This window comes from Podarcis erhardii, assembly GCF_964252035.2.
Source record: "Podarcis erhardii genome assembly, chromosome: 7".
Taxonomy (NCBI): domain Eukaryota; kingdom Metazoa; phylum Chordata; class Lepidosauria; order Squamata; family Lacertidae; genus Podarcis; species Podarcis erhardii.
The window spans coordinates 11,441,963-11,466,604 of NC_138511.1; the positions used below are offsets into that span (position 1 = coordinate 11,441,963).

The 24,642-nt window shown below is 49.4% G+C and overlaps 1 protein-coding gene across 4 annotated transcripts in view; it reads right to left on the reverse strand.

Moving 5' to 3' along the window:
- Nucleotides 1-243: 243 nt before the first annotated feature.
- SPEN (spen family transcriptional repressor) overlaps nucleotides 244-24,642 on the reverse strand; it is a 68,076-nt gene continuing 43,677 nt past the window's right edge. For 2 of the 4 annotated variants that reach the window (XM_081870644.1, XM_081870646.1), the window contains exons 4-15: nucleotides 23,733-23,893; nucleotides 22,780-22,980; nucleotides 22,026-22,177; nucleotides 20,021-20,146; nucleotides 19,373-19,486; nucleotides 18,223-18,336; nucleotides 13,691-13,791; nucleotides 5,104-12,991; nucleotides 3,012-3,428; nucleotides 2,261-2,455; nucleotides 1,799-1,957; nucleotides 244-1,416 (exon numbers count right to left, since the gene is read on the reverse strand). In XM_081870644.1, the coding sequence (XP_081726770.1) occupies nucleotides 1,285-1,416; nucleotides 1,799-1,957; nucleotides 2,261-2,455; nucleotides 3,012-3,428; nucleotides 5,104-12,991; nucleotides 13,691-13,791; nucleotides 18,223-18,336; nucleotides 19,373-19,486; nucleotides 20,021-20,146; nucleotides 22,026-22,177; nucleotides 22,780-22,980; nucleotides 23,733-23,893 (9,760 nt within the window). In that variant the 3' untranslated portion in view covers nucleotides 244-1,284. The remainder of the gene's footprint in view (nucleotides 1,417-1,798; nucleotides 1,958-2,260; nucleotides 2,456-3,011; nucleotides 3,429-5,103; nucleotides 12,992-13,690; nucleotides 13,792-18,222; nucleotides 18,337-19,372; nucleotides 19,487-20,020; nucleotides 20,147-22,025; nucleotides 22,178-22,779; nucleotides 22,981-23,732; nucleotides 23,894-24,642) is intronic. The other 2 variants (XM_081870645.1, XM_081870647.1) reach the window with 2 other exon arrangements.

Consider the following 24,642-nt stretch of genomic DNA (forward strand, 5'->3'; position numbering starts at 1 on the left):
CTCGCCGTGGGTTCCATCTCCCGTGACAGGCAAAAGCCGGCTCTGCCTGCCTGCCTGCCTGAAATTAGATACCTGGCATTTTAGGGTTAAGGGTGCTAGTGGGTTTAAAATTTTAAAGTACCAGATCCAAGTGCAAGTAGCAGGTGAGAATCAAGCTAGCAGAAGGCAAAAAGGTTGAAAGTAGTACAATAAATAAACTTCAGTTCCCCCCGTCAGCTGCACACAGCACACCAAAGACTGGAATGTCTTGTATTTTTTAATAAAGTTTGTAATCCAATGGACACACAAAACAAAACGGCGCTGAGAAAACATTTCCATAAATTAATTGTTAGGACGACAAGGACAGGAGGAGGAGGAGATAAAAAGTCTGTACAAGTGTATAACACTTCCACATGTGAAGGAACAGGGAGAGGCGGGGAGGAGGCGGCAATGTCTAAATGAAGCACACTTACAAATGAGTGACAAATACAAAGTCTTGAGTATGAAAATAAGATTTTCTCTGAAAACACATTTTTTGGCACAGATTAAAAAAAAGTATGTTGTGGGGATCAGATTTCTTTTTAAAGTCAGTATTATATATTTATATATATATATATTATATATATATATATATATATTTCTATGTACACACACCCACAGAGTCCTGCATATCCCACCAGGAAGGAAAATAGTTCTCTCCCTTTTGTGTTTTGCTTTGCTTCAGTGTAAACTGTACATCCCAGATGATGGAGGAGGAAGAGGAGGCAACTGCAGCATTGGGGGAGGGGGGCAGCGCGTGGGGTCATCCGGGAGAAGGAGTGGGGAGACACATCGTGAAATGCTCCTTGACCCACAGACTGGAGCGGAAGTTCCCAGGTCCTGCGTTTTCTGAGTCCACAACGCAAGTTCGTGCGAGTATCGAGACATCCACCCTGAACGCCACAACAAATCTTTAACTGTGCAAAGGTCCAAAGTCACTGATTTAGTGCAAAGGCAGTTCTGGTTCCTCCTCCTTTTTTTGTTTTTAAGTTATTTCGTAAGTTAAAAAAAAAAAGCCTTCCTTTCATTTCCCCCACAAGGAGGCACCAGCTCCCAGGACCAGTCTGCCTCGTTGAAGTGCCTCAGGTGTCCGTCTTCACTAGAGCAATATGTAAACATACAAGGTAGAATGGTGGCCACTACAAAGCCAGAGTTTCGGGCAGGAGGGTCCAATCCCTTCCGTCCATCCTCCCTTCCTTCGTCATTCACTGTCTCTCTGTTTTTGCTGTAGGGCCTTGGAGAAAGAAGTCCGTAACTGTAAGCCACTCAGACCGATGCAATGACAATCATCAGGTGAGGAGAGATGTTTGAGATACTGGCAAGGAGGTCTGGGGCGAGGCGGGAGAGGTGACTCTCAGAGAACTCACAGGGTGGGAAGATCTGTAGGACGTAGGCAGGCTGGAATAGAGAAAACACAAAGGGGAGGGAAAGGGTGACCACACAAGCTCTCAATGGCCAACACACTCGCCCCAAGCAGGAGCACAAAAGGGCAGACCCTCAGCCGCTTGCGCTGAAAGGCCTGGGCTCCTGTGATTCGAACTCAACAGGCTCCACCTTGATGCTGCCTCACAAGTTCAGCTGTGACATCCCCAAAAGAACAAAGCAAAGTTGGGGAGCGGGAGAGATGTGGTGGGTATGTCTCATTAAGTTCACACAGTGGTGAGGGAAATGCATTCTGCATATGCTCAGGCACTGCATTCTAACAACAGCTAAATAAGTCCTCGCATTTAAACACATTATGGGGAGGAAACGAGCCCATCTTTCTCTCCCTTCCCCATACCTGGTTGGAGCCGGGGTTGGGAACGTTGATGATGCCAGCGGCTTGCTTGGCTTGCAGGTAGCTAATGAAGGCTGCCTTGAGCGACTCCGTCTGGTTCACAACATCCTCTTGGTCTCGTCCACAAGGCAAGGCCAGCAGCAGGCAATAGTCGCTCTCCACCTGGAAAGCAGGACAAGACCCCTGAAGAGCGCATCTCATGTGCACGTGCTTTGCTCCCCTGCAAAGCACATCCATCAACACCCAACAGGTAATTTCATGTGCACTGATGAACAACCCCTGCTTTCCCCACAGGACGCAGCCATGCTCAGTCCTGCAATGGGCAATTCTGCTGCAGAATGAACAGGCCTCTGAAGTCTGGTCTCACAGAGGCTTTGAGCAGCTGGAATCCAAGGCAGACGTGCCAAGCAGATTCAGCGGGCGCGAGACCCTCCTTGGAAGGAGCCTCTTGCTCCAGCCATTTACCATCATCCTGCGTGCCACACCCTCCAACTGCGACGCTTCCAGCCTCATGCGCTGAGCAATCCTCAGGGGAGGTCCCCCTTCTGGGGCTGGCAGGGAGCGGTGTGCCAGGACGTTATTGCCAGAGACAAAGTGCAGCTGGACGGCCGCCGTGTCGTTCTTCAAGGCCAGGAGCCCCTGCCAGACAATGGGGTATTTCTGCAAATGGGGGGGGGGAGAGGGGGAGAGAGAAAGAAAGAAAGAAAGAGAGAGAGAGAGAGAGAGAGAGAGAGAGAGAGAGAGAGAACACTTCAGTGTGAATGGCGAAAGCCATGGAATAACTGCAAGGAAGCAGGGCAGAGTTGGAGGGGGCGACCTCAGGCCCAGCCACCAAATGTACCCCCCAAACCCATCATGTTTTTGCCCAGCTGAAATGTATCCTTGTCCCATGCACATTTGCCTCTGGCCCTGCCCATTGGTGACATGCGGCCCCCAGGAAGTTGCCTGGAAGAGAATGCGGCCCTTGGACCGACAGGATTCCCCACCCCTGGAGGTTTCAACAACTAGGTGCAAGATTGGCGAGTGCCTCACTGCCAGAGCCCAGCCTCTGTGGCCCACTCAGGACCCTCCTCCTTCACAACCAGCCCCTTGCTTCCTACTTGCACCCCCTTTCCCAACTCAGTGTTCATCACCAGGGCCCCCCCCCCGCCATCTGCACCCCTCCCCAACCTCCTACCAACCATAATTCAATCAAAAGCCAGCACAGAAAACTCACGGTCAGCAGCTGGACCATGTCCACCGGTCTCTGGGAAACAGGATGAGGTGCAAGGTCTTGCTTGAGCACCGACTGGGGTTCGGGCCGGGAGAGGGGCAGCCCCGGAGGAGCCCCAGGCCCCGAGGTGGTTGGGATAAAGAGCGCCGGCTTCTGCACTGGGGTCTGATGTGGGGATGGGAGTTCCTGTTTGACAGAGATAGCGACGGGAGACGGGTAGGAGGTCTGGCCTGCGTCCGCCTGGCTGCGCTGAAGGTGCAAGTGGGGGTCGATCTGCTGGACGTGCCGGTTGACAGCCACTGGGTGGTGAGTGGGGTCTGGTCCTCCCGCCGCCTGGGCTCCCTTGGGCTCCTGGGTGTGCTGGGGAGTCTTGCTATGAGCTGGCTGGCTGGGGTGGGTGTGTTCCCCTTCTGGCAGACCCTGAGAGGCGCAAAGACAAAATGAGGGCGCCTTGGAAGAGGAGGAAACACTGGTCTGGTCCTGCCTTCCTTGTGCCTGTGCTCTGAAAGAGGGCTCTGGCAGGCAGCAAAGGAGCAGCAAACTCCAAAGTTCTCAGAAACACCACCACACCCTCTCCCCTGAAAAGCAAACTAGTGCAGGTTTATCATTCTAGGTTTAAAAAACTTGTGGCTTCTATCCCTAGGGTTTCCCAACAATGGCTCCTCCTCAAGGATGTCTGCATGCTCAGCCATAAGCTGCCTCTGTGGCAGTGGTTCTGGTTTCCAGAGCAGCCTTCTCTGGTTTCCAGGACCCTGATTTCCAAGCCGCCACATCTGCTGCCACACAGCTACAAATTAAGGACCACTGTAGGACCCCAAAAACACTCCCTGTGACCTGCTACCCTGTGCCTCAAATGCTTGTGGTAGCTGCTGCTAGCACATTCCACTTCCTTCTGAGGTACATGCCTCCCAGCCATGCCAAGAACTTGCCACACACATCCCAGCTGCATCAATCCCAAAATGTTTTTATACACAAGCCAAAAGCAGGCTTGGAAGCTGGGAGGAGGGGTGGGAACGGAAGACAAAAGGAGGGACTTGCTGGTGGCATTTCACTTCCTTGCCTCAGGCAGCCTGGAAGATGCACACCCTACTCCCAAGGCAGACGGGAAGGCAGAGAAACTCCCAGGCTGCGGAGAGGAAGGAATCTGATTCTGGGCACGTTAAAAGAAGAGGAGCCAATTCCCACCTGGGTCTCTTGCAGCAAACACAACAGCCAGTCTTGCAACACAGGGACCCCTAACCTTTTGGGGCCCAGGGGCACTTTTGATACTGTTGTGGGTACCACAAAATACCGATTTCACAGAAGAAAGAAGGGTGATGCTCAGAATACTTCCCTGCCCCCAAAACAACTAGATGGGGAAAACTCCACACACCTCAAAATAAAAACACAGCAGACAACCCCCACACACACACACACACGAGGCACGGGAGCCTTAGCATGCACCACGAAAGGAGTTTGATGGTGCTGTGGTTCCCACAGCCAACATCAGGGACCTCAGTTAAAGAGGAACCCGCTTCACGATGGCATAAGCAGCTTGCATGAACAAGATTTTCTTTTTTGCACACATTTTAGCCCCAAATGAATTTTGCAGACTGCATTTTTATCAATTACAGTGGTGCCTCGCAAGACGAAAAGAATCTGTTCCGCGATTCTCTTCATCTAGCAGTTTTTTCGTCTTGCGAAGCAAGCCCATTGACAGCTTAGTGGATTAGCGCTATTAGCGGTCTAGCGGCTTTTAGCGATCAGCTGTTAAGCGGCTTATCAGCGGAACAGCTGATAAGCGGCTTAGCGGCTTAGGAAAGGGGGGGGGAGTGAAAAAAACCTGCGGGAACTCGCAAGATTTTTTCGTCTTGCGAAGCAACCCCATAGAGAAATTCGTTTAGCGAAGCGCCTCCAAAACGGAAAACCCTTTCGTCTAGCGGGTTTTCCGTCTTGCGAGGCGTTCGTCTTGCGGGGCACCACTGTACTATGACACCTGGAGACATGGAACCTGGTCCACAAAAGCTTATGATGCCATCCTAAATGCTACTAGTCTCCAAGTTGGTATAAGACACAGAAGCATCCCACCTATTGATCCCAGTGCTTTTTGGCTTACCTGAGAGGGGGTCATACTCCGAGAAGGCAGCCCGATTGGCGATGCCCCAGAAAACTGAGGATGACCTAGCTGAGCCGCTGGGTGGTAGCTCCTCATGTCCCCATAGACCGTCCTGTAATCGTGGAAGGAGGTGCCCCCTGGGTGCATGATCTGCACGCCGTGAGGGACGACAACTGGTTGCGTCAGAGGCAGTCCTGGCAGCTGGCCGCTGAGGAGGCGGGGCTCACTGTGGGGGGAGTGAGCCATCTTGACTTCAGAGGCCTTGGGTGCCTCTTTGCCTGACGGGAGAGTCTTTGTGGCAGGGGGCGTCTTCACAGACCTCCCTTCCGGCGTGCGGGACTGCCGGGTCTCTGAGTGGTGGTCACCTCCCACTGCAGCCATGTGCGGGTGCATCATCATCCGCACGTCCCGGGGCACGTTGTACTGGTCGAGCCGAATGCCGGAGGGGTGCAAGCGGTAGTCTGGCTGCATGACGAGCACGTCCGACTGCACGGGGGCGGACCCGCGGCACACCGTGTGGTGGTAGTGCATCTCCTCTTCCGAGGAATGCTGGGAAGACAGAGGTGGCATGACGATCTCTCGGATGGGGGCTGGCTGTGGCGTGCTGGATCGCTGCGGCTGCAGAGCCGCCCTTGGGGAGTGAAGCGCTTCAGGACGGATGCTGTAAGGCATGCCTGGCAGAGGAGGGGTGTTCATCCTGACCTCCCCTTGCGAGAGGTGCCCCAGGGAGACCGTCTGGGTGACACTGTGCGGGGGCATGATCACAGACTGCTCGGGGTGCATGCTGGAGATGTATTGAGGCACCGGGATCCCAGGGCAAGGAGACCCCTGGATCCCTAGCATGGAGTTGTTTCCAGACAGGGCTGGGGAAGAAGGGCCACCCGGATGACAAGCCCTTGGGAAGGGAGACGGAGAGTGCCCGCTTGTCCGTGGAGAGAGGGGCTCCTGCTTTGTGACCCCCAAGTGAGACACCACCCGCTCTGCTGGGGTGCTGGGCCCTGCACTCACATGATTGGCCTCTGGGTGAATCTTGCTAGACAAGGAGGGGTGATGAGGCCCAACCCCGGGGCTCAAGCTCGACGGCTGAAGAGTCTTGGTCTCCACTTTCAGGGCACCTGGGTCTGGAAGCTTTTTGTTGGTGGAAGAAGCAATGCTCTGTGGGAGCACCATCTGGTTGTGAACGAGGATGGATGGAGTGTTGGCAGACTGGGAGAGGACTTTGACTGGCCCCGACTGAGAAGTGGGTGCCTGGACAGAGAGGTGCAGGGGCTCAGATTTTTCCAAGCTGCCCCGTTCCTGCTTAATGGAGGAAAGTACAGGGGAAGGGCTGTACTGCTGAGCTCCCAGCACAAGGGACGATGGGGCTGAGACACTCCCGTACCCCGTTGGCGTCTGAGAGCCCTTTGGGATTGGCTGAGAGGGGCCAAGAGGCTCTTGCTTGATCTGGGACTTGGACACCGACTGCTGGAATTCAATGTCAACTGCACTTGCTGGGGGGATCTGGCTGATCTTTGCTGTGATCCGCTGCTGGCCTTCTGTCTTCTGCTGGGAATAGCTCAGGAGCACGATGCCTTCTGATGTGTTGACGCGAAGACCGGGGCTGGACCCTGTCTCCACCGGCCGATCTTCAATGACGGACATGGATCCCGGATGGAACCGGCTGTTGTCATTGGTACTTGGCCTCTGCTTGTATTTTGGCGAGAGGGCGTTGACTAGGCACGTCTGGGGCGCTTGCTTCACCAGAGTTATCCGCGGGGTTTCCTCGAGGTCAATGCTGTGGGGCATCCTGCTTATCACAGAAGTGGCCTTGGGAGCAATGACAGTGATGACCTTCTCTTTCTCGGTGAAAACTGGGGCCTCTGCAACTGGCAGCTCCAAAGCATTCATGGCTGGGACAGCTGGCTTGTCTTCTGATCCAGGCCGGACAACCTCTGCCGGAGGGTGTGGAGGATCTTCCTCTACCAAACGAGGTGAACTCACAGGCTCGGCTATGGCAGTCGTGACATGCGTTGTTGATGCCACGCTGGTTGCAGAAACGTACTTGGGCTCCATCAATATTTTCCTCAGAGTGCTGGAATTTGTGTCTATATCCGATGCCTTTGTGTCAGGGGGGAGAGCCGGCGGTGGGGTGGAGCGGGCCCGGGCCTCCTCATGCTTCACAATCCACTCAGTCACCTTTGCTGTGCTGGAGTGAAGGGGGGCAGACCCAGCGGAGACAGGCTTTGCTGCAGCTGAAGATGGGGCTGCTGCTGGCAGAGGAGTATTGGGGGTGCCTGGTGGAGGAGTCACTGGAGCACTGTCAGCCCCCGGCTGTAGTTTGAAGGCGCTCTGGCTCACCTCTTCAACAGGAACCGACGGAGAGAGCAGGTCCACTGTTTTGGGCAGGGGGGTGCTGTCTGCCACAGGAGGTTCTGGAGAAGCCCCCTCCAGGGGTGCAGCCTTGCTGGCATCAGGGGGACCTGGCTGGGAAGCCAGAGGAGAGCTTTTCTCTTGACTCTCTTCTTTCGAGGCTCCTTCTGACTTCCCTTTAACCTCGTTGGCCACTGGAGATTTGCTTTGTACTCGTTCGGGCTCAACAGTCCTCGGTTCTGCTGCTGTATCCCCTTTCTTGCTTGTGCTCCGCTTGCGCCTCGGCCGGGTGGTTTTCTGGCGGCCCCGTTCCTTCCGAGCCATGTCAGCCTCTTGCAAGGTTTCTGCTTCTTGTGCCGAATTGGAGGATTCGCTCACACTCACCTCTGCCTCTTTGGCAGAGTCTGCCTCTGGGGTAGTGCCAGGGCCTGGTGGGGCAGGCGGCTCAACTGAAGTGGCTTCTGACTCCAAGATATTGCTCACGGCTTGATCAGTTTCAGGCTCCATCTCTTCTCGTGCGGGTGGCAGCACCAACGGTTCTGCGGGCATTTCCGATTCAGATTCGGTAGGATATGTTGGCGGAGCAGGGAAACTTTCGGCCTCTCCAGAGATGTCATAGATGATGGAGCCAATGGCAGCCGCGAGTTCTGTTTCGCTGGCCTGATGAGCAGGCTTGTCCCCGTCTTCCTCCGGGCGAACATCTGACACTTCAGCCGCCTGTTCCTTGTAGGCTGCAATCGTCTGGCTTTCGGTGAGCTTTGCAATGTTCTCCACGGCCTGCTCCAATTCGATCTGCTTGGCCAGTTGGTCTGCTTCAGGAGACTGTGTCGGCTCACAAGCCAGATCTTTCTCTGCTTCCTGGAAGGGGTCTTCTGCCTCTGTCTTTATGAAATGGGGTGACAATTTGTCTTCCTTCCGGGGACTTTTGTTCTTGGGGGACGATGCCGGCACAGGCTCCGTGTCCTCTTCGCTGGGCCGCAAAGCACCTTTGACTTCATCCACATTAAGCCGGATTTCAACGCTTTTCAAGCTCTTCATCAAGGAGGCTTTATCGACAGCCTTGACGTTCCTGGATCTTCCACGTTTGGACTTTGGAGTTCTCTCAGAGACAGGCTTTCTTTCCACAATCTCAATGGTGCAGGCTTCGGGGACATTTTTCTCCAGCTCGACGTCTTTCCTCTCTCGCTTCTGGTCACTCAGAAGAGGCTCTTTCTCCACCTTGGGTTTGTTACCGTTTTCACTTCCATTCGAGCCTTGGCCAGAGAGGTCAGGGAGCTCTTCTGGCTCCACCAAATTCTCAACCTTCGACTCATTCTTCCCCCCTTTCTTGGCTTGAGGAGTGCTGGCTGCTGGAGAGTGGCTGTGTGCCAGCTTCTGGGATCGGGGTGACCTCCACCCCTCCACGGGTTTCGGGACTTCCACCATCTCTTTTGATTCTGCTTCTTCTAGCTCTTGGTGGGCTGGTTCAGCCTTCACGGGAGAGACTTCCTCCTCAGGCTTGCGACGGGATTTGGGAGGCCTGCCTCTTCTTGGAGGGGTTGGAGTCAAGGCAGAGTCTGGTGGCTCCCTTTCAACCCTTTTCCTGGTAGATCTGGTGACCTCCAGAGTATCCTTCATAGGCGATGGACCTTCGTGGTCCCCTGTGGTGGCATAAACTGACCGTACATTCCTGCGCCTTGTCCTGCCCACTGGCAAGCTAGGCTCTGGGTTTTCCGGCTCTGGTGCAGCACTTGGAGATTTAGCAGCGTTTCTCGAAACCTTCTCTGTTTCCACCTTCAGTGCTTCCCCGCGGGGAGAGCCCGACCTTTTAAGTTTCTCGCGGTCAATCCTTTCACTCTTCCTTGTGACAGGCTTCTCTACAACGTTTGCAACCGAGGTCTGGACAGAGTTTTTGGAACGTTTATTCTTGTTCGGCTTCTTGTCTTTGATGACAACAAGTGGTTCGGCTTCCATCTCCGTGTCGGAGACTGGAGGCAGGACCTCCACAGCTGGCTCTGCTTTCTGCCCTGCACCAGCCTCAGAGTTCAGAGATGGTGAAACATTTTCTTCTTTCAGCTCAGGCAGTTCCTCGGACCTTGCTGCTGGTTTGAGTGGTGGTGGTGGTGGTGGTGGGATTATTTCAGGTTCTGGATCTGTGCAGATGTCCACTTGAGAGAAGGAAGATCCGGGCGTGGGTGGCTTTGTGTCCAAATAGGAAGGGTGCACTAGGGATACCGAGTCTTCCTCAGGAGGAGTTGCTGCAGAAAGAGCAGAGTCCTTGTTGCTGTCTATTCCTGGCGGTGCTTCCATATGCTCAGGTGGCTCAGTTTTGACAGCAGCAAGGAGTTCTGGAAGAGGCTTTGGTTCTTCAGCCACAGGACCAAGTTCAGGCAGAGGCTTCTCTTCTCTCAAAGAGGGTGCAATGACCGGCAACTTCTCGTTCGTGACCTTTTCCGGCATGGCTGGCCCTGGTTCTTGGAGTACAAGAGCAGCTGGAAATGGCCCGACTGAAAGCAGATGCTTATGCTCTGCCACTTTGTCCTCAGGCGCAGCTGCTTCTGGGCTTTTGGGCTGACTCTCCTTCTCCTCCTGCTTTTCTGCTTCTTTGGGCTTCTGGTCTTTCTCCTTTTCTTTTTGTTGCATTCTTGTGAGCTCCACAAACCTGCTGTGGAAGAGAACCACTGGCTCCGGCACAAAGTCTGACATGCCAATGTTCCCATCCAGGGATGCCTGCCGGCCGTACAATCTACCAGAGAGGAAGTCAAGGTCTTCGTCTTTCCTTTCCAAGTGTTGCAGGCGCTTCGAGTCCTGCTCAAAGATGGAGCTGTGCAGGAAGCGCGAGGCAAAGAGCTCCTGCCTCTCTTGCTCATCCTCCTTGTGGTCTTCCTTCTTATCATCCAGCTTCCCTTCAGAATCGGTTCGGATTTTCTTCTTTTTCATATACCACGAGGGGATAGGCCTTGGAGCAGAATCCACTTTCTCTTTGTCCTTATTGTTCCTAAAATTAGCAAATCTCGAGTCCCAATCAAGGAAAGACCAGTTCTCTTCTCTGGAGGATGAGAGAGATTTGGCTCTCTCAAGCAAGGCCTTTGTGTCGGGAGTGATTGTCTTGTCCAATGCAAAGGAATAAAACTTGTTCCTTTCCAAAGAGGTTGGCAGCCTCTCCTCTCGATCACGAAGTTTCTCTTCCCTGTCCCGTAATAAAAAAGACAACCTGGAGCTCTCCAGCAACGAAGGGGTTTTTGGAGAATGGGCTTTATTATCGCCGTCATCGTCAGAGTCCGAAGGCACCTCTCCTGGCTCCAGATCCCGTATTGACCGCTTCCTTATGCCATCTCTCTTGACAATGCTGCTTGGGAAGGTGATGTCCACCCTCCCAGGCTCTTGCTTCACTTGGGACTCCCATCGGTTCAATTCCTCCTCACAACTCACAGAAGATAATTTTATTTTAGCCATTTCTACCATCTGCTCTCTTCGACTGGAGTCGTAGGGGTTAAATTTCAAAGAATTCTCCCTTACAGCGACATTAGAATATGGAGGACCCTTTTCATCCATTTTAGGTGACTCTTTGGTTTCTTTCACAGGCACCAGCCTCGGGGACTCCAGCATCTCCTCATCCTCATGGAAAGGGAAGAGCCTGAGGCTAGGGGAACAGGCCGTCCTTTCGGAGTCCTCGCTCACCTGCCGAGAGCTCCTGTAGTTTCTCTCTCTCTTTGTGCTAATTTCAAAGTCGAAAGCGTCGGAGGATTTCTTCCGCTTGCTGGGAGGAGAGTCGTCTGTCACATCTTGCGGGGGTTTCCCCACTTCATGCACCAGGCTACGCCTCTCATACTCATCAAGATCTTTCTTTGGGCTGCCAAACTTCTCGTGCTTTGCAATTTCCATTTCCATTTGCTGCTTCAACCTGCGACTCAGCTCCATTTGCTTCCGATAACTCTGTGTGTGATCAATGTCAATGGGAATCTTCTCCTCAATATCGGATGATGGAGGCTTCTCTTGAGCTAGCTTGTGGTCGGGCACTTCTTCGGGAACACTGCAGTAGGTTTTCCATGTGTCCTCTCGCTCAGTTCCTTGGTCATCTAACAGCTGTGTATGCTTGTGCTGCAATTTGATGGAGTTGACCTTCCTTACAGGGATCTCAGGGGCTTCCCCAGGTTCCTCAAGTAGCTCCCCCAGCCTAGCCTGCAGCTCTAAACTGGGCCGTAAACCAATCCCCAGAGAAATACTGGCTGGCTCTTGAGCTTCTTTGGGGCTGGTCACTGAGGCAAGCCTTTCCAGCTTGGTTTTCTTGGATTCCCTTTTAAGAGTCTCTTTCCTCAAGGGCTTTCTCTCAGATTCACTACTTGTTAACTCAATCTGCTTTTTCAAAACCACACGCGCTTCCTCCTCCTCCTGACTACTCCTTTTAAAGTCCATTTTTTGCTTATCTGGCTTGAGGTTTGCATCCGCAAAGCGTCTTTTGCGAGCTTCCAGCTTTTCTAGATCTACTGGGTTAGTGACTTCACTAGGCAGCTCTGCCTTCAGGTGCTTCTTAGGCTTCAGCTTTGCATCCTTTTCGACCACTTCGATGTGACTGGCAAGCACCTTCTCTTTTGGCACTTTCACTCGGGCGGGTTCAAGTTTCAGCTGCTCTGACTTGGTTTGGTCTGCCTGAGAAATCTGCATTTTTTGTTCAAGCAAAGGAGACTTGAGCGTGTCGTTTTCTTGCTTCCCACGCAGCTTTTCCAAAGCAGAGTGTTCAATTACTTTCCCTTCCTTTTCCTTGACTCGTGTTAACACGACACATGGCATCAGCTCCAGGCGGTTCTTCGCAGCTCCTTCTTTATCTGCTCTCTCCCGACTCCCTTTGCTGCTGCCTTTGACCTTCTCAGGGGTGGGCTCCCGTTCGGTTTCTGGGTCTGTTTCCGACGACTGAGAGCTGGGAGAATGATTTTTGGCCCTCCGTTTCTGCTTCTCCGCTTTATCCTTTTCAAGTTTTTCTGGTTTCTCCTTCCTTACCAGGCGCTTGTCTTTGTCCGTTCTCTCTTGCTCAAAGGCCCGCTCTTTTTCGGGCTTCTCGCTTTTTGTGTAGCGCTCGAGGCGGGCTTTGTCCAGCTTGTCATAGCGGGGTGGGGAGAGGGAGCTGCAGCTGCCGCTCCGCTCCGAGGACCGGCTGTAGATCCTCCGCTCAGAATCGCTCTGCAGCCTCTCTGATTGGGACGGAGATGCTCCAGGGCTTTGGGGCCGTCGGGAGTGAGCTGGGCTTTGGCTCCTTTCAATGGGCCTCCTTTCATGGTCCCGGTCCCGGTCTGATTCAAATCGCTCCCGCTCCCGTTGCCTGTAACTATACTCTCTTATGTCTTGCTCGTAAGGGTCACCCCTGTAATCTCTGTATTCCCGTGGGTCGTCGTAATACCGTGGGTCGTAATACTCTGCTTGGTATGGATCCCAGTCAGCATAAAACTCCCTGCTACGGGCTGGATATTCTCTCCGAGGATCTTCTGGATATGTTCCTGGGGTGCGAACAGCCTCATAGTAGGTACGGTCAGCAGCATAGTCGTAAGATCCTCTCCTTTCATCCCTGCCAAACCCAGGAACATAAAAAAGTCAGCTTCTCCCCAGATCAAGACCACCATATACAGCTCGACTACTGTAGCTACAGGTTCAATCAAAAGACAAAAAGAACAGCTATTTTCTAAGCAGGCAGCTGATCCTTTAGTTCAATAGCCCCCACCCCACGTCCCACTGCTAAGAGAGGCTTCAGAGGCTTTTCCTAAGCCATGACCTTCAGCAGGAATGAGTGATGGGAAAAAACACTTCTGCTCTAAGGCCCTTCTGCTTCCAGCCCAGAATCTCGTAGTCCCTTGCTATATATGGAATGTGTCTGGCAGGGCTGGGCGATATCTGTTGCAATTCTGCACATTCTCAGGAAGGAAGGCCAACATGGCACAGGTGTTGCAGGTCACTGCAGCAGCTCCCTCATCATCCATGTCTCTTGGTCCAATGTACACCGTGAGACAGCACTCTGGGCCTCTCCCTCAAAATGTCCCCCTGTTGGTTATGAGCTGCAGTCATTTAAACAGAATTGCTACTGGCTGCTAACCCCTTTCCCAACTCACAATGGTATTTTGGATATCCATTGTAAAAATAAAAAAGCCAAAAAGAATTAAAATGACGGCAGGAAAAATGCCAAAAAACTTGAATTATGAATTGCTGGGTAGATCCACCCAACCTCCAGAGACCCATGTTGGGCTGCTGTAAAGACATCAGGGACACTTGCCTTCTTTCTGCCAGCATTTCATAGAAGTCTCTGATATCTTGACCCGTTTTCTCCATAGATTGATAGAATGACAACTGGCTTTCACGGTTTGCAAAATCCACCTGAAAAACAAGAATTTTTAAAGGCCCGTTACTCCCAATAACACTCAATTATGAAAAACAGTTCATCATCTGCATTTAAGACACAGGGAAAGGAGAGCAGATCTGTGACATGATTAAAAGTGCCCCCGCCCCATTAAACCATCAGATGAGGAGAACTTTGCTTGCTGGTGGGTTTTAATGTAGAAGCTAGTTTTAATAGAATATGGTACTTCACAGCTTAGATGTGGGTATGGAAGTATCATAATGCCATACACATTATGAAAAAAGAACAGCAACCATGCTGGGCCAATTCAGCAATGGCCAGATACATCTGAGAATATCATAAGGAAGTTGAGAAAGACAGGGTGCATTTAGCCACTGATAACCTTCAACATGTTAATATGAGAGTGATTTTTCTGTATGATTTTAGTCAAAAGGATCACGAGCTAATTATGAATGCATGTATAACTAGTGACATGTTGTTCTTGTTCTTGTTCTTGCTGTTACTGTTGCTTTTCCCAAGAACTACAATTAAAATGCCTCTGGTCAATCTTACACAGCAAGCCAAACCCAGAATACTAAATCCACAGATACTAAATCCCCAAATGCACAGAGTATGGGAAACAAGCAAGATGAACTGGAGCTTTTAGGACAGGATAGCAAATATGACCTGGTAGGCATTACTGAAAACTGGTGGCTTGAGACTCATGACTGGAATGTAGGAATTGTAGGGTATAACCTGTTCAAAAGGAATAGACCGAAGAGGAAGAGAGGAACTTCAATTTCCGTGATATATGTTGGGACTCTAACTCTGCCAAGAATGCAAGGTCCAACAAATTCCTCCATTGCCTCTCCGACAATTTAATTTCCCAGAAGGTGGAAGAAGCATCAAGGGGATCATCAAGAGGAACTGATCGACAAAGTGGAAGTACAAAGAAACTTGCGAGAAAGTGATCATGTTCTTCTGGCTTTCATGATACAGAGGCAAGGAGAAACTGTGTAGTCGGACACACACTCTGGATTTTAAAAAGGCCAATTTTCAAAAAGCTTAAGGAACTACTGGGTGTGATTCCAACAGTTGCAGGGGGAAAGTCAGGCTGGCTAAAGCTCAGAATGAACTTAGGCTTGCAAGGAAGGTTAGAAATATTTAAAAAGGTTTATTTGGCTATGTCCAAAGTAAGAAGAACAAGGAAGTGGCGGATCCTCTCCTTGGAGAAGACAAGAGAAAAGGTGGAACAACTCAACACCTACTTTGCCTCTGTTGTCACCCAAAAGGAAAGTGATGCCGAACCTGGTGATAACAGAATAAATGATGTAAGGAGGGAGCTGCGTCCCAAGATAGGAAAAGAGGTATTAGGGAACACCTAGTTACTTTAAATGAATTCAAATCTCCAGGGCCTGATGAGCTGCATCCAAGGATACTAAAGGAGGTTGTGGATGTAATTTCAGAGCCTTTGTCTATGATCTTTGAGAAATCTTGGAGAACAGGTGAGGTCCCTACAGACTGGAGGTGGGCAAATGTTGTCTCCTTCCTTAGAAAGGGGGGAAAGGAAGACCCGGGTAACTACCAACTGGTGAACTTGACATCAATACCAGGGAAGGTCCTAGAACAGATAATTCAACAGTCGGTCATTTAGAAAAGGATGCTGTGATTACTAAGACCTAGCATGGGTTTCTCAAAAATATGTCATGCCAGAACAACCTGATTTCTTTTTTTGATGGAATTACAAACTTGGTGGATCAGAGAAATGCTGTGGACATAGTGTATCTTGATTTCAGTAAGGCTTTTGACTAACCCCCCCCCCCACAATATTCTTGCGAGGAAGCTGGTAGAATGTAGGTTGAACAAGGTGGATTTGTAGCTGGTTGACTGACTGAACCCAAAGAGTACTCATTTTTGGTTTCTCGTCATCCTGGGAAAAAGTGAGAAGTGGGGTGCCGCAGTGTTCTCTCCTGGGCCTGTTGTTCAACGTCTTTATAAACGACTTGGATGAAAGAATTGAGGCGATGCTCATCAAATTCGCAGATGACAGAAAACTGGGAGCAGTAGCTAATGCCACAGAAGACAGAATCAAAATTCAAAATGACAGATTGGAGAACTGGGTGCAAACTAACAAAAAGAATTTCAATAGGGATAAATGTAAGGTTCTGCACTTAGACAGAAGAACCAGATGCACAAATATAGGATGGGGGACACCTGAGTGACTAGCAGTACATGTGAAAAGGATCTAGGGATCTTGGTGGACCACAAGCTTAACATGAGGCAACAGTATGATACAGCAGCAAAAAAGACTGCATCAACAGATGTGTTTAGATCAAGGGAAGTAATAAAAAGGTAAAGGACCCCTGACAATTAAGTCCAGTCGCGAATGACTCTGGGGTTGTGGCGCTCAGTTTTTCCGGGTCATGTGGCCAGCATGACTAATCCGCTTCTGGCGAAACCAGAGCAGCGCACAGAAACGCCGTTTACCTTCCCTCTGGAGCGGTACCTATTTATCTAATTGCACTTTTTGCCATGCTTTCGAACTGCTAGATTGGCAGGAGCAGGGACCGAGCAACGGGAGCTCACCCTATCGCGGGGATTCGAACTGCCGACCTTCTGATCAGCAAGCCCAAGAGGCTCAGTGGTTTAGACCACAGCACCACCTGCGTCACAGGGAAGTAATAGTACCACTCTATTCTGCCTTGGTCAGACCAACCCTGGAATACTGTGTCCAGTTCTGGGTGCCACAATTTAAGAAGAATGTTGACAAGCTGGAACGTGTGCAGAGGAGGGCAACTAGGATGATCAAGGGTCTAGAAGCCAAGCCTTATATGAGAGATGTTTGAAGGAGCTAGGTATGTTTAGCATGGAAAAGAGGAGACTGAGAGGAGATATGATGGCAATCTTCAAATATCTAAATGATTGTCAAATGGAAGCTTGTTTTTTCCTGCTCTGGAATGGTTTCAAGTCACAAAAAAGGAGATTGAGATCTGACAGTAAGAGCTGTTCAACAGTGGAACAGCCTCCTCCCTTGGAGGTTTTTAAGCAGAGGTTGGGTGGCCATCTGTCATGGATGCTTTAGCTGAGGTTCCTGCATTGCAGGGGTCCCTTCTAACTCTATAAATTAGATTCAATAAATCCCTCTCTCAGGAAGTTGAATAAACAATCCTCAAACACCTGTTACAATGTCAAAAAACCCAAACGGCTAATTTTAATCAAAGGCCAGTAATTAAAAGGTTTAAGACGGATGCACCGCAAGACATTCTGTAATCACAGCAACAGGACAGGCAGACATCAAACTCACTGAAGCCACACAAGCTATAGAACTAACACACAGGAGGCTCAATGTTAAATTCATCCTTTACAATGCACCTTTAAGGTGTTCACCTCTTCATGCAGTCCCCTGCCCCGCCTACCTCCCCCCCCCCAAAAAAATATATATGGTGCCTTCCTGCTGGCTGGGGCCGCTGTGAGTTGTGGTTCAAAACACTGGGAGGGCACTAGGTTGGGGAGGGCTATCCTACTGAGTGTGCGCAAGCATCCACCCACACCCCTGACACCGGGTAGGATGTCTTGCAGTGGTGCCCCGCAAGACGAACGCCTCGCAAGACGGAAAACCCGCTAGACGAAAGGGTTTTCCGTTTTGGAGGCGCTTCGCAAAACGAATTTCCCTATGGGCTTGCTTCGCAAGACGAAAATGTCTTGCGAGTTCCTGCAGGGTTTTTCCCCTTTCCCCCCCCCTTTTCCTAAGCCCTAAGCCGCTTATCAGCTGATCCGCTAAAAGCCGCTAAACCGCTAATAGCGCTAATCCGCTAAGCTGTCAATGGGCTTGCTTCGCAAGACGAAAAAACTGCTATACGAAGAGCCTCACGGAACGGATTAATTTCGTCTTGCGAGGCACCACTGTATTTGGAAGCAGATAACCAAGCAAGACAAGAGGAGATGACATTTCAAAGGCCGTCCTGGACAGTGCCAAATGCACCACAAGGACCACATCTTTCCTCTGACGTAGAACTTATCTCCATCTCGGAAAAAGCACCATGGGACACAGCACATGCCTTTACTATGCCCCAAATGGCACAGGCCAGGAGGTCAACGCACCTGGCACATCCATGTACACAAGGCAAGACTCCTGCGCTCAAGGTGATCTCTCCTTGGGAAGGATGGAGTGAGCCAAGAGGGCCAAGGAAATTCTACAGCTGCAGAGATGTTAGCGGCACAAGGTCCAGCAGCCAAAGAACTTAGGAAAGGAGAAGAACTGAGCAAAGCAAATGACAGGAAGGGAAAGGCTGCAAGCAGCAGTTGGAGATGCCCGCACAGCTCCACTCGGCAGAGGGGGTGACAATAATCAATCTTAGAAAAACTTTGGAAAAGCATTCTGTGTCATTAAGCAATTCCCCTGCCTGGCCTATTATTTACTATTGTTTATTATTATTACTACTAATCTTTAGGAACTTAATTTTGCAGACCTTAATTTTATTCCCACCGATTTTCCTCCCCTTGGTCTCTTTTACAGCAGCTTGTGCATATTCAATTTCATTGTAGATAACGAGAGCCATGCCTTTTAAGCGGTCAAACACCACCTGTAAGAACAAAAAAACAAAACAAAACCAAAATAAGAGCCTCATCCACAGGACAGAAACGTCAGTCCCAGCAAACAAATGCAACTAGGGGCAGGGAGAATAGATACGGTTACAACACCAAATTTAGAGGCGTTTTCAGCCTTCCCCGCAACAAGGCATCTTGTAAGAGAGACAATAAAAAGGGGTGAAAGGGACTGCTCTAGGTTGAGAATCATGTGGCTTGAGGCATTGGTAGGCCTTTATTTTGTTTTTCTGTATTTTACTTATTTCCCTGCAGTTGCAAATTTTATGCCCAGAGAGTACAAATTCTGTTTAAAAAAACAGAACAAAAACAAGTGTAAGAAACCACAGTTTCACTAAGGAGATAAACGTGTGCTGCTCGAGACACAACACACCAGCAGGCTCTGTGGAAGTAACGCCAAGAGTTCAAAATCCCACCCACTCCCTGCAGAGATTATACAGGAGGCATTCCTGGCTCAAGCTTGTCCAACCCCCCTGCATGATTCATTCATGCAGAGGTACTACATGACTTTAAGATCAACCTCTGCTCCAGAGATTAAAAGGCAGCTCAGTGCATGTACCTGAGATACCTGCAAGGGGGAAGAGGGGAGATTAAAGGCATTGGGGGAGGCAGGAGAAGTCAGTTGCCTCTGCATTTAGAATGGGAGCCATAAGACAACTTCTGGAGACTAATCTGAGCCCTGTCACTGAAGTGGGCCATGCACCCACAATTCTAGGGGGAGTCACAGTTTTGCAAAGGGGAGGGGGGGCAGGGGAGGAAGAGAAGGTGGGCAGACACACCAAGCACTCTCTGCACACGTTTGGCTTGCCTTAACATGCCATTTCCCCAACTGGAAAAAAGGTGGCGAGAGCTTTGGACCTCTCGGAAGGATAGGCTCAGCCCGGAGAGAGAGAGAAATATAGAGACAGAAGCAGGTCTTCAGGACGGAGCTTGAATGTGGGGTCAGAAAAGAGCAGGTTTATTGAGGAAGGAAGAGAGGAGACCTCTTCGTGCTGCAGAAAGCCTCCCACCTACCTTCACCACAGGACCATAGCGGCAGAAATGTCGCGTTAAATACTGATCCGTCACGTTTGTCGAAAGACCATCCAACCACATGCAGTTGGTGGGCATGCTCTTCCCAAAGCCCAGCTGGACACAAAAGGGCAAAACTTCCAGTCAGTCAAAGAATTCACAATTAAGCTCATTTAACAAGAGCAGGCCTAATTCTAAACTAAGATCTGTAGAGCAGATGCGAGCAAGTATTAAGCCAGTTTTGGGTTTTTTTAAAGCCAGTTTTAATTAACATAAATTCCAGAAGCTTAAATGGACACAAAGTGTGGCCCCTTCCTATGGCAAGTGAATCAAGTGCAACTTGCAGTCTGTACAGGACAAGGAGCTGGAGAGAAAACTGTGAATGGGCAAGAAAACAAATGCCACCTCCACGCCCATTCGGTTTCCAGGTTCTGCACCAAGATGGTCAAACAACTTTGCCCATTCGTGCCATCTGGAGGGACTGAAAAATCCCAGAAACAATCCAATCTCATCTACAAGCAAACAGAAAGGCCCTAAGAGGGACACAGGGCATCTTATCCTTGCTTCACGGCTCAAGCTGACAAGAATCACTTAAAATCTCTGGAAACAAAAAAACCCCTCAAAGAGCAGCACTTCTAGGAGAAAATTTACCTTGAGCCGATTATTTCCGAGATATTCCCCATCCATCTTCTTGATCGCTTTACACACACTTGCAATATCACAGTACTGCAGGAATGCATACTGGGGAACCCCGTTCACTTTCTTGATGTCAATATCCTGGTGGGGAAGGAAAGCAGTTCACACTGAGAGACAGACTAGGCCACAGAGCACCAAGAGGACTGCTGGTCAAAGAGAACGCCCTGCTAAGGAGGAAGCAGGCTCATAGTTTTGCAGGCTAGCCCTCAGGGATGCAGCTGGACCCCAGTTTAAAGCAGTTGTTGGCCAGTCAAAAACACACACATCCCGCTAAAGCTCAGCAACATAAGTGGGAGTCTGCAACTGGTGGTCCTAGGTCAAGTATCCACTCACATCTGTGGATTCTCTTTTGCTTCCTAAACCAGCAAGGTCAGGTTGGGGTGTGGACACAAGTGACAGAAGCAGTTTTCCCTCCTCAGCTTCTTTTTCTAAATGACAATACCCCCAAACCATTCAGTGTTCCTGTCCTATTTTTATGCTCTTAAAAATACTGCTCATGGAAAACCACAACAATCCATTCTTCCCTCCCTTCCTCATCTTGCAGCTCATTCTAAACCAAGATGACGCACACAATAAAATCCAGATGATGAACAACAGCAACAACATTGTGATGCTGATTAATTATCTGAATGCTGGCTTTTGTTTTTTTATATATATGTGTCTTTAGCAACAGCTGAAATCTAAGTAGTGACTAAGATACTCTGGAAATATTTAATGCCTGTCCTAGAGAAAATTATCTACCTGGGGATTTAATGGGCTTAGGCAGGCAGAAGGATAAACAACATTTTGGCCAGCCTCCACTCTGATGACTAGGAGCCGAGGCAGGCGCAATGTTCTCTGAGTAGGACGAGTCATCCTCCCAAGCTAGAAATAGAAGCTGGACACTTTCTATTTTTGCAAAACAACACTCACTTCTGCCTTTGTGAGCAGTGTGTTAGGAGATTCAGGCAAGGAAGGAGACTCCAGCACCCTCAACAAGTCCAGGGACAAGAGCAAAAGATCCAGAGAAGACTTCCATTCCCAGAAGCCTTTGGCTCCAAACAAAGGTGAGGAAGCAAAGACTTGCCCAAAGAGGGGACTTCTCTAACACCAGCCAGTCTTTGTTCTAGTGACATAGCAGCATAGGAGCTTCCAACTTAGGGTGACTGACTTGCCGTGAGCAAGCAATTAAAGCAAAAACAAACAGCTACACCCCTAGGGGTCACTTTTCCATTAATGATGAGGCATCCACACAACAGTGGATCTGCAACATACCCCACTGCCACGGTCTGTGTGAGCAAATGACAGTCTCTTTTCTCGTGGATGTCTCCTGAGTTTGCATGCAGTGCTTTTCAGGGCATGCAGGTGGGAGATTAAAAGGCCTGGCAACACTCAACCCAGGCAGCTCTCGGTCCTGCTTGCTAACACATTCTCCTTCCCCAATGCCAAACACACAGAAGCGGAAGCAGTTTCTGCCGAACCAGACTTGCATTGTTCAGCCATGGACATGAGTTTAGCAAATGCCTAGTAAGCAAGTGAAAAGGCTCCACCTCTTCAAGACAAAGCGAGAAGAGCTGCGCCCTTCAGGAAGGGAAGTCCCAGCTGCCCCCAGTGCTCTTTCTCCTTGGGCCCTTGTAGGTGGGAAGGGCCAGGCAAGCCTTCTAACCATCTTCCTCAAGTGCCACCTCCTCTTGCAAGGGAGCACCTAAAAGAAGGCAGTCTCTGACACATGTAGGGCTCAGAGTATTCAGCAGAGCAAACGGGGTTGTTTTCAATGTAAGGTTGTTAAGACATTGCTACCCAGGGATACGGAAGCTGCCTTTTCCCCCTTCCAAATTTATTATTTCTAGATCATGGCTCAATAAGATCCAGTGATACTTATCAGATTAATGGACCTTCAGAGCTTATATTTAATGAGCTGAAACATGCTTCTCTCTCAAATGAATTGATACAAACACACACACACACACACTGTACATACCACTATCCCTCCAAAACGCTGGAAGATGTTGCGAAGGTCATGATATGTGGTGGTTTTTTCTAGATTGCCGATGAACAGAGTTCTCGTTGCCTTGGGGTGGAATTCATCTATTCTTTCATCTAAAGGCCGAAATTCATTCTCGCTCTCTGTTTCTGGAAGCATGTGATTTAAAAAAAGTTGTTTTAACATTCTGTAGTGTCTAAATCTCTCTACAGTGCCATGTCAGGAGGGCTGAGCTTCATCCCACCCCATTTCAAATGATTATGGATCTAGTAATGCCAGCAAATTAAAGGTCAAAGCAGTCTACCAACTCCTATTCCGTAAGCAGAAACTAAATTCAACAGACTAATCTGGAGGGAAAACGGAAACAAGAGCTCCCGCCCACTTCAATGGGGTTTGTGAAGAGGTTCCTGATGGATGGTGCCAATGCACCAAAAATGACCAGCTGGCTAATGTTTTTGTTAGGGCCAACTTAAGCATCACTAAACTTGAAGAAGAGCCATAGCTCACTGGTAGAGCATTTGCTTTGAAAGCAGAAGGCCCCATGTTCAATTTCCAACACCTCCAAGTTTCCTGGATTCAGTATTTCCTATGTAAAGCAACAGCAAGCTAGCTTTTTTCATGAATTTTCTCCATTCTGGAGAACTTAAAAAACCAGGTGGGCCAAACTGTTGTTATTTGGATTTTCCTTTGAGGGGCCAGCACAAGGCTACCTGCCATTTTCAAGGGCCAGCAACAACCTCCTTGCGCTCACCTGGCCCTATCCAAGCAGTCACTTCAATCTGCATGCCAAAGAAGAGTTTCCCTTTGGAAGCATTGAGCGCTTTCTCCTGATCCTCCTGTTGCCGGAAGAACACCAGTCCGTATCGCTCTTCGGAGGCTCCGTGAATCTGCACAGATGTCACCTTCCCGTACTTCTTGAACTCGTGGAATAAACCATCTTTAAGGCTGGTGTCTACACCCCAAGAAGCAAAGCAGAAGATTCATGCTGATGGTTACAGAAGGCACTGTAGCCTTTTTGGAAAACGCAGCACAAAGGTTGCGGATTGTACTCTTTCGTGTTGCGAGTTTCTATTTTAAAATGTATAGTGTTACGTACACACAGAACTGCCACCTGCAGAACAAGCTGCTTGGGTTCACCCTTCTCCCAATCAAACGTGCCACCTCTCCTCCCCAATTCCCCTCTTTTCACTGTGAACCATTCCCTGCATAGAGTGATGTGTAGTCTGCACTTGGGAGAAGCCTCGCAGAATCATCCTGGCCAGAAGGGAACCTCAATACAGCCTCCACTGGTATTGTTCTGTTGCTTCTTGCTCTTTTCCATGATGAGCGGAACCAGAACTGTGCAAATGTGCGAATTTGCTCAGTCCTCTTTTGTGCAAAACTGACAAAACTGTGCACAGAATTTTGATTTAAAGGCACACACACAACCCTGCCTTGACTGTTACATATCTTTCACCTGTGGCAGGAAAATTCCATGGACCTTAGGTTGATGAACCAGACTGCTTAAAAAAACCCTCTTTCAAAATTAATGCTGCCCCATTTGCAATATGACATATTTTCCACCAGCATTCGCGTCAGCGGTAGCCTACCAATGCAGTTCAAAGCTCATTAAACAGGGCTTGCGTTTTCCAGTGGAATATTATGGTTGTCACAATATTGCTTTGGTTTAGCATTAATTATGAATGATGCTTCTTTAGATCTTACCTGTGGAGCGCACTGGAAGATTCTGAACCTTAATCCCAAAACTTTTGCGGGGCTCATCTTTTTCCAGAGATGGAAGCAACTGGGAGGTGGGTGCTGGAACTGCCGTGGATTGAACTGAACGGGCCGGAGACTCGTCGCTTGAGCTGCTGCTGGAGTCACTGCTGTCGAAGTAAAAAAAGAATGGAAAATTCAGCAGAGGGAGGCTGTCACGTCATTGCCTTGAAACAAAAAGGTGCCGAAGGCCAAATTCTTTTACCCATCAGCAGAAAAGCAGCATATATATCTGAGGACATCTGAGGCATCATGAGGATGCCAACGTCTTTCCTGAAGAATAATCAAGGGTGTGGGAGATGGTTTGATTTTTGTACCTGGGAAAAACTCAAGAGTCTGGTCACAGGGCAATTAGAAATTTGAGATCTCTTTTCAGTCCTAAGCAGGGTTAGCATTAACAAAATAATTATGAAACTATTCTGTGATTAAGGAACCCAATACAGTCAAATAACTGAGGAGTTATATAGACTCTTAAAGTTTATTGTAAATCTGGGCATACTGGTTGCTGCCTGCAAGTTAAATCCAAGATTCCAATGTCTCAATTCACACGTTTCCTGAATAAAAGTGAATTTTTAATTGTTATAACAATTAATACATTAAATCCAAAAACTAGTCATTCAGCTCACGTCTTTCACACTATATATTGGTAGCCAAATGTTTACACGAGTTCAGTATGTGTACAACTGTGTATATGCGCATCATGCCAAACCCAGAAGTGAACCAGAAACATCATAAAGACATCACTGAAACATCACTAAAAAGGCAGAATGGAGGCAGGGGAGGTCAGAACGAGGCAGGGCAGAGCAGAGCAGGGGTGGAATGGGGTGTTTGCAGGATTTTTCAATGGGTCAATTGTATT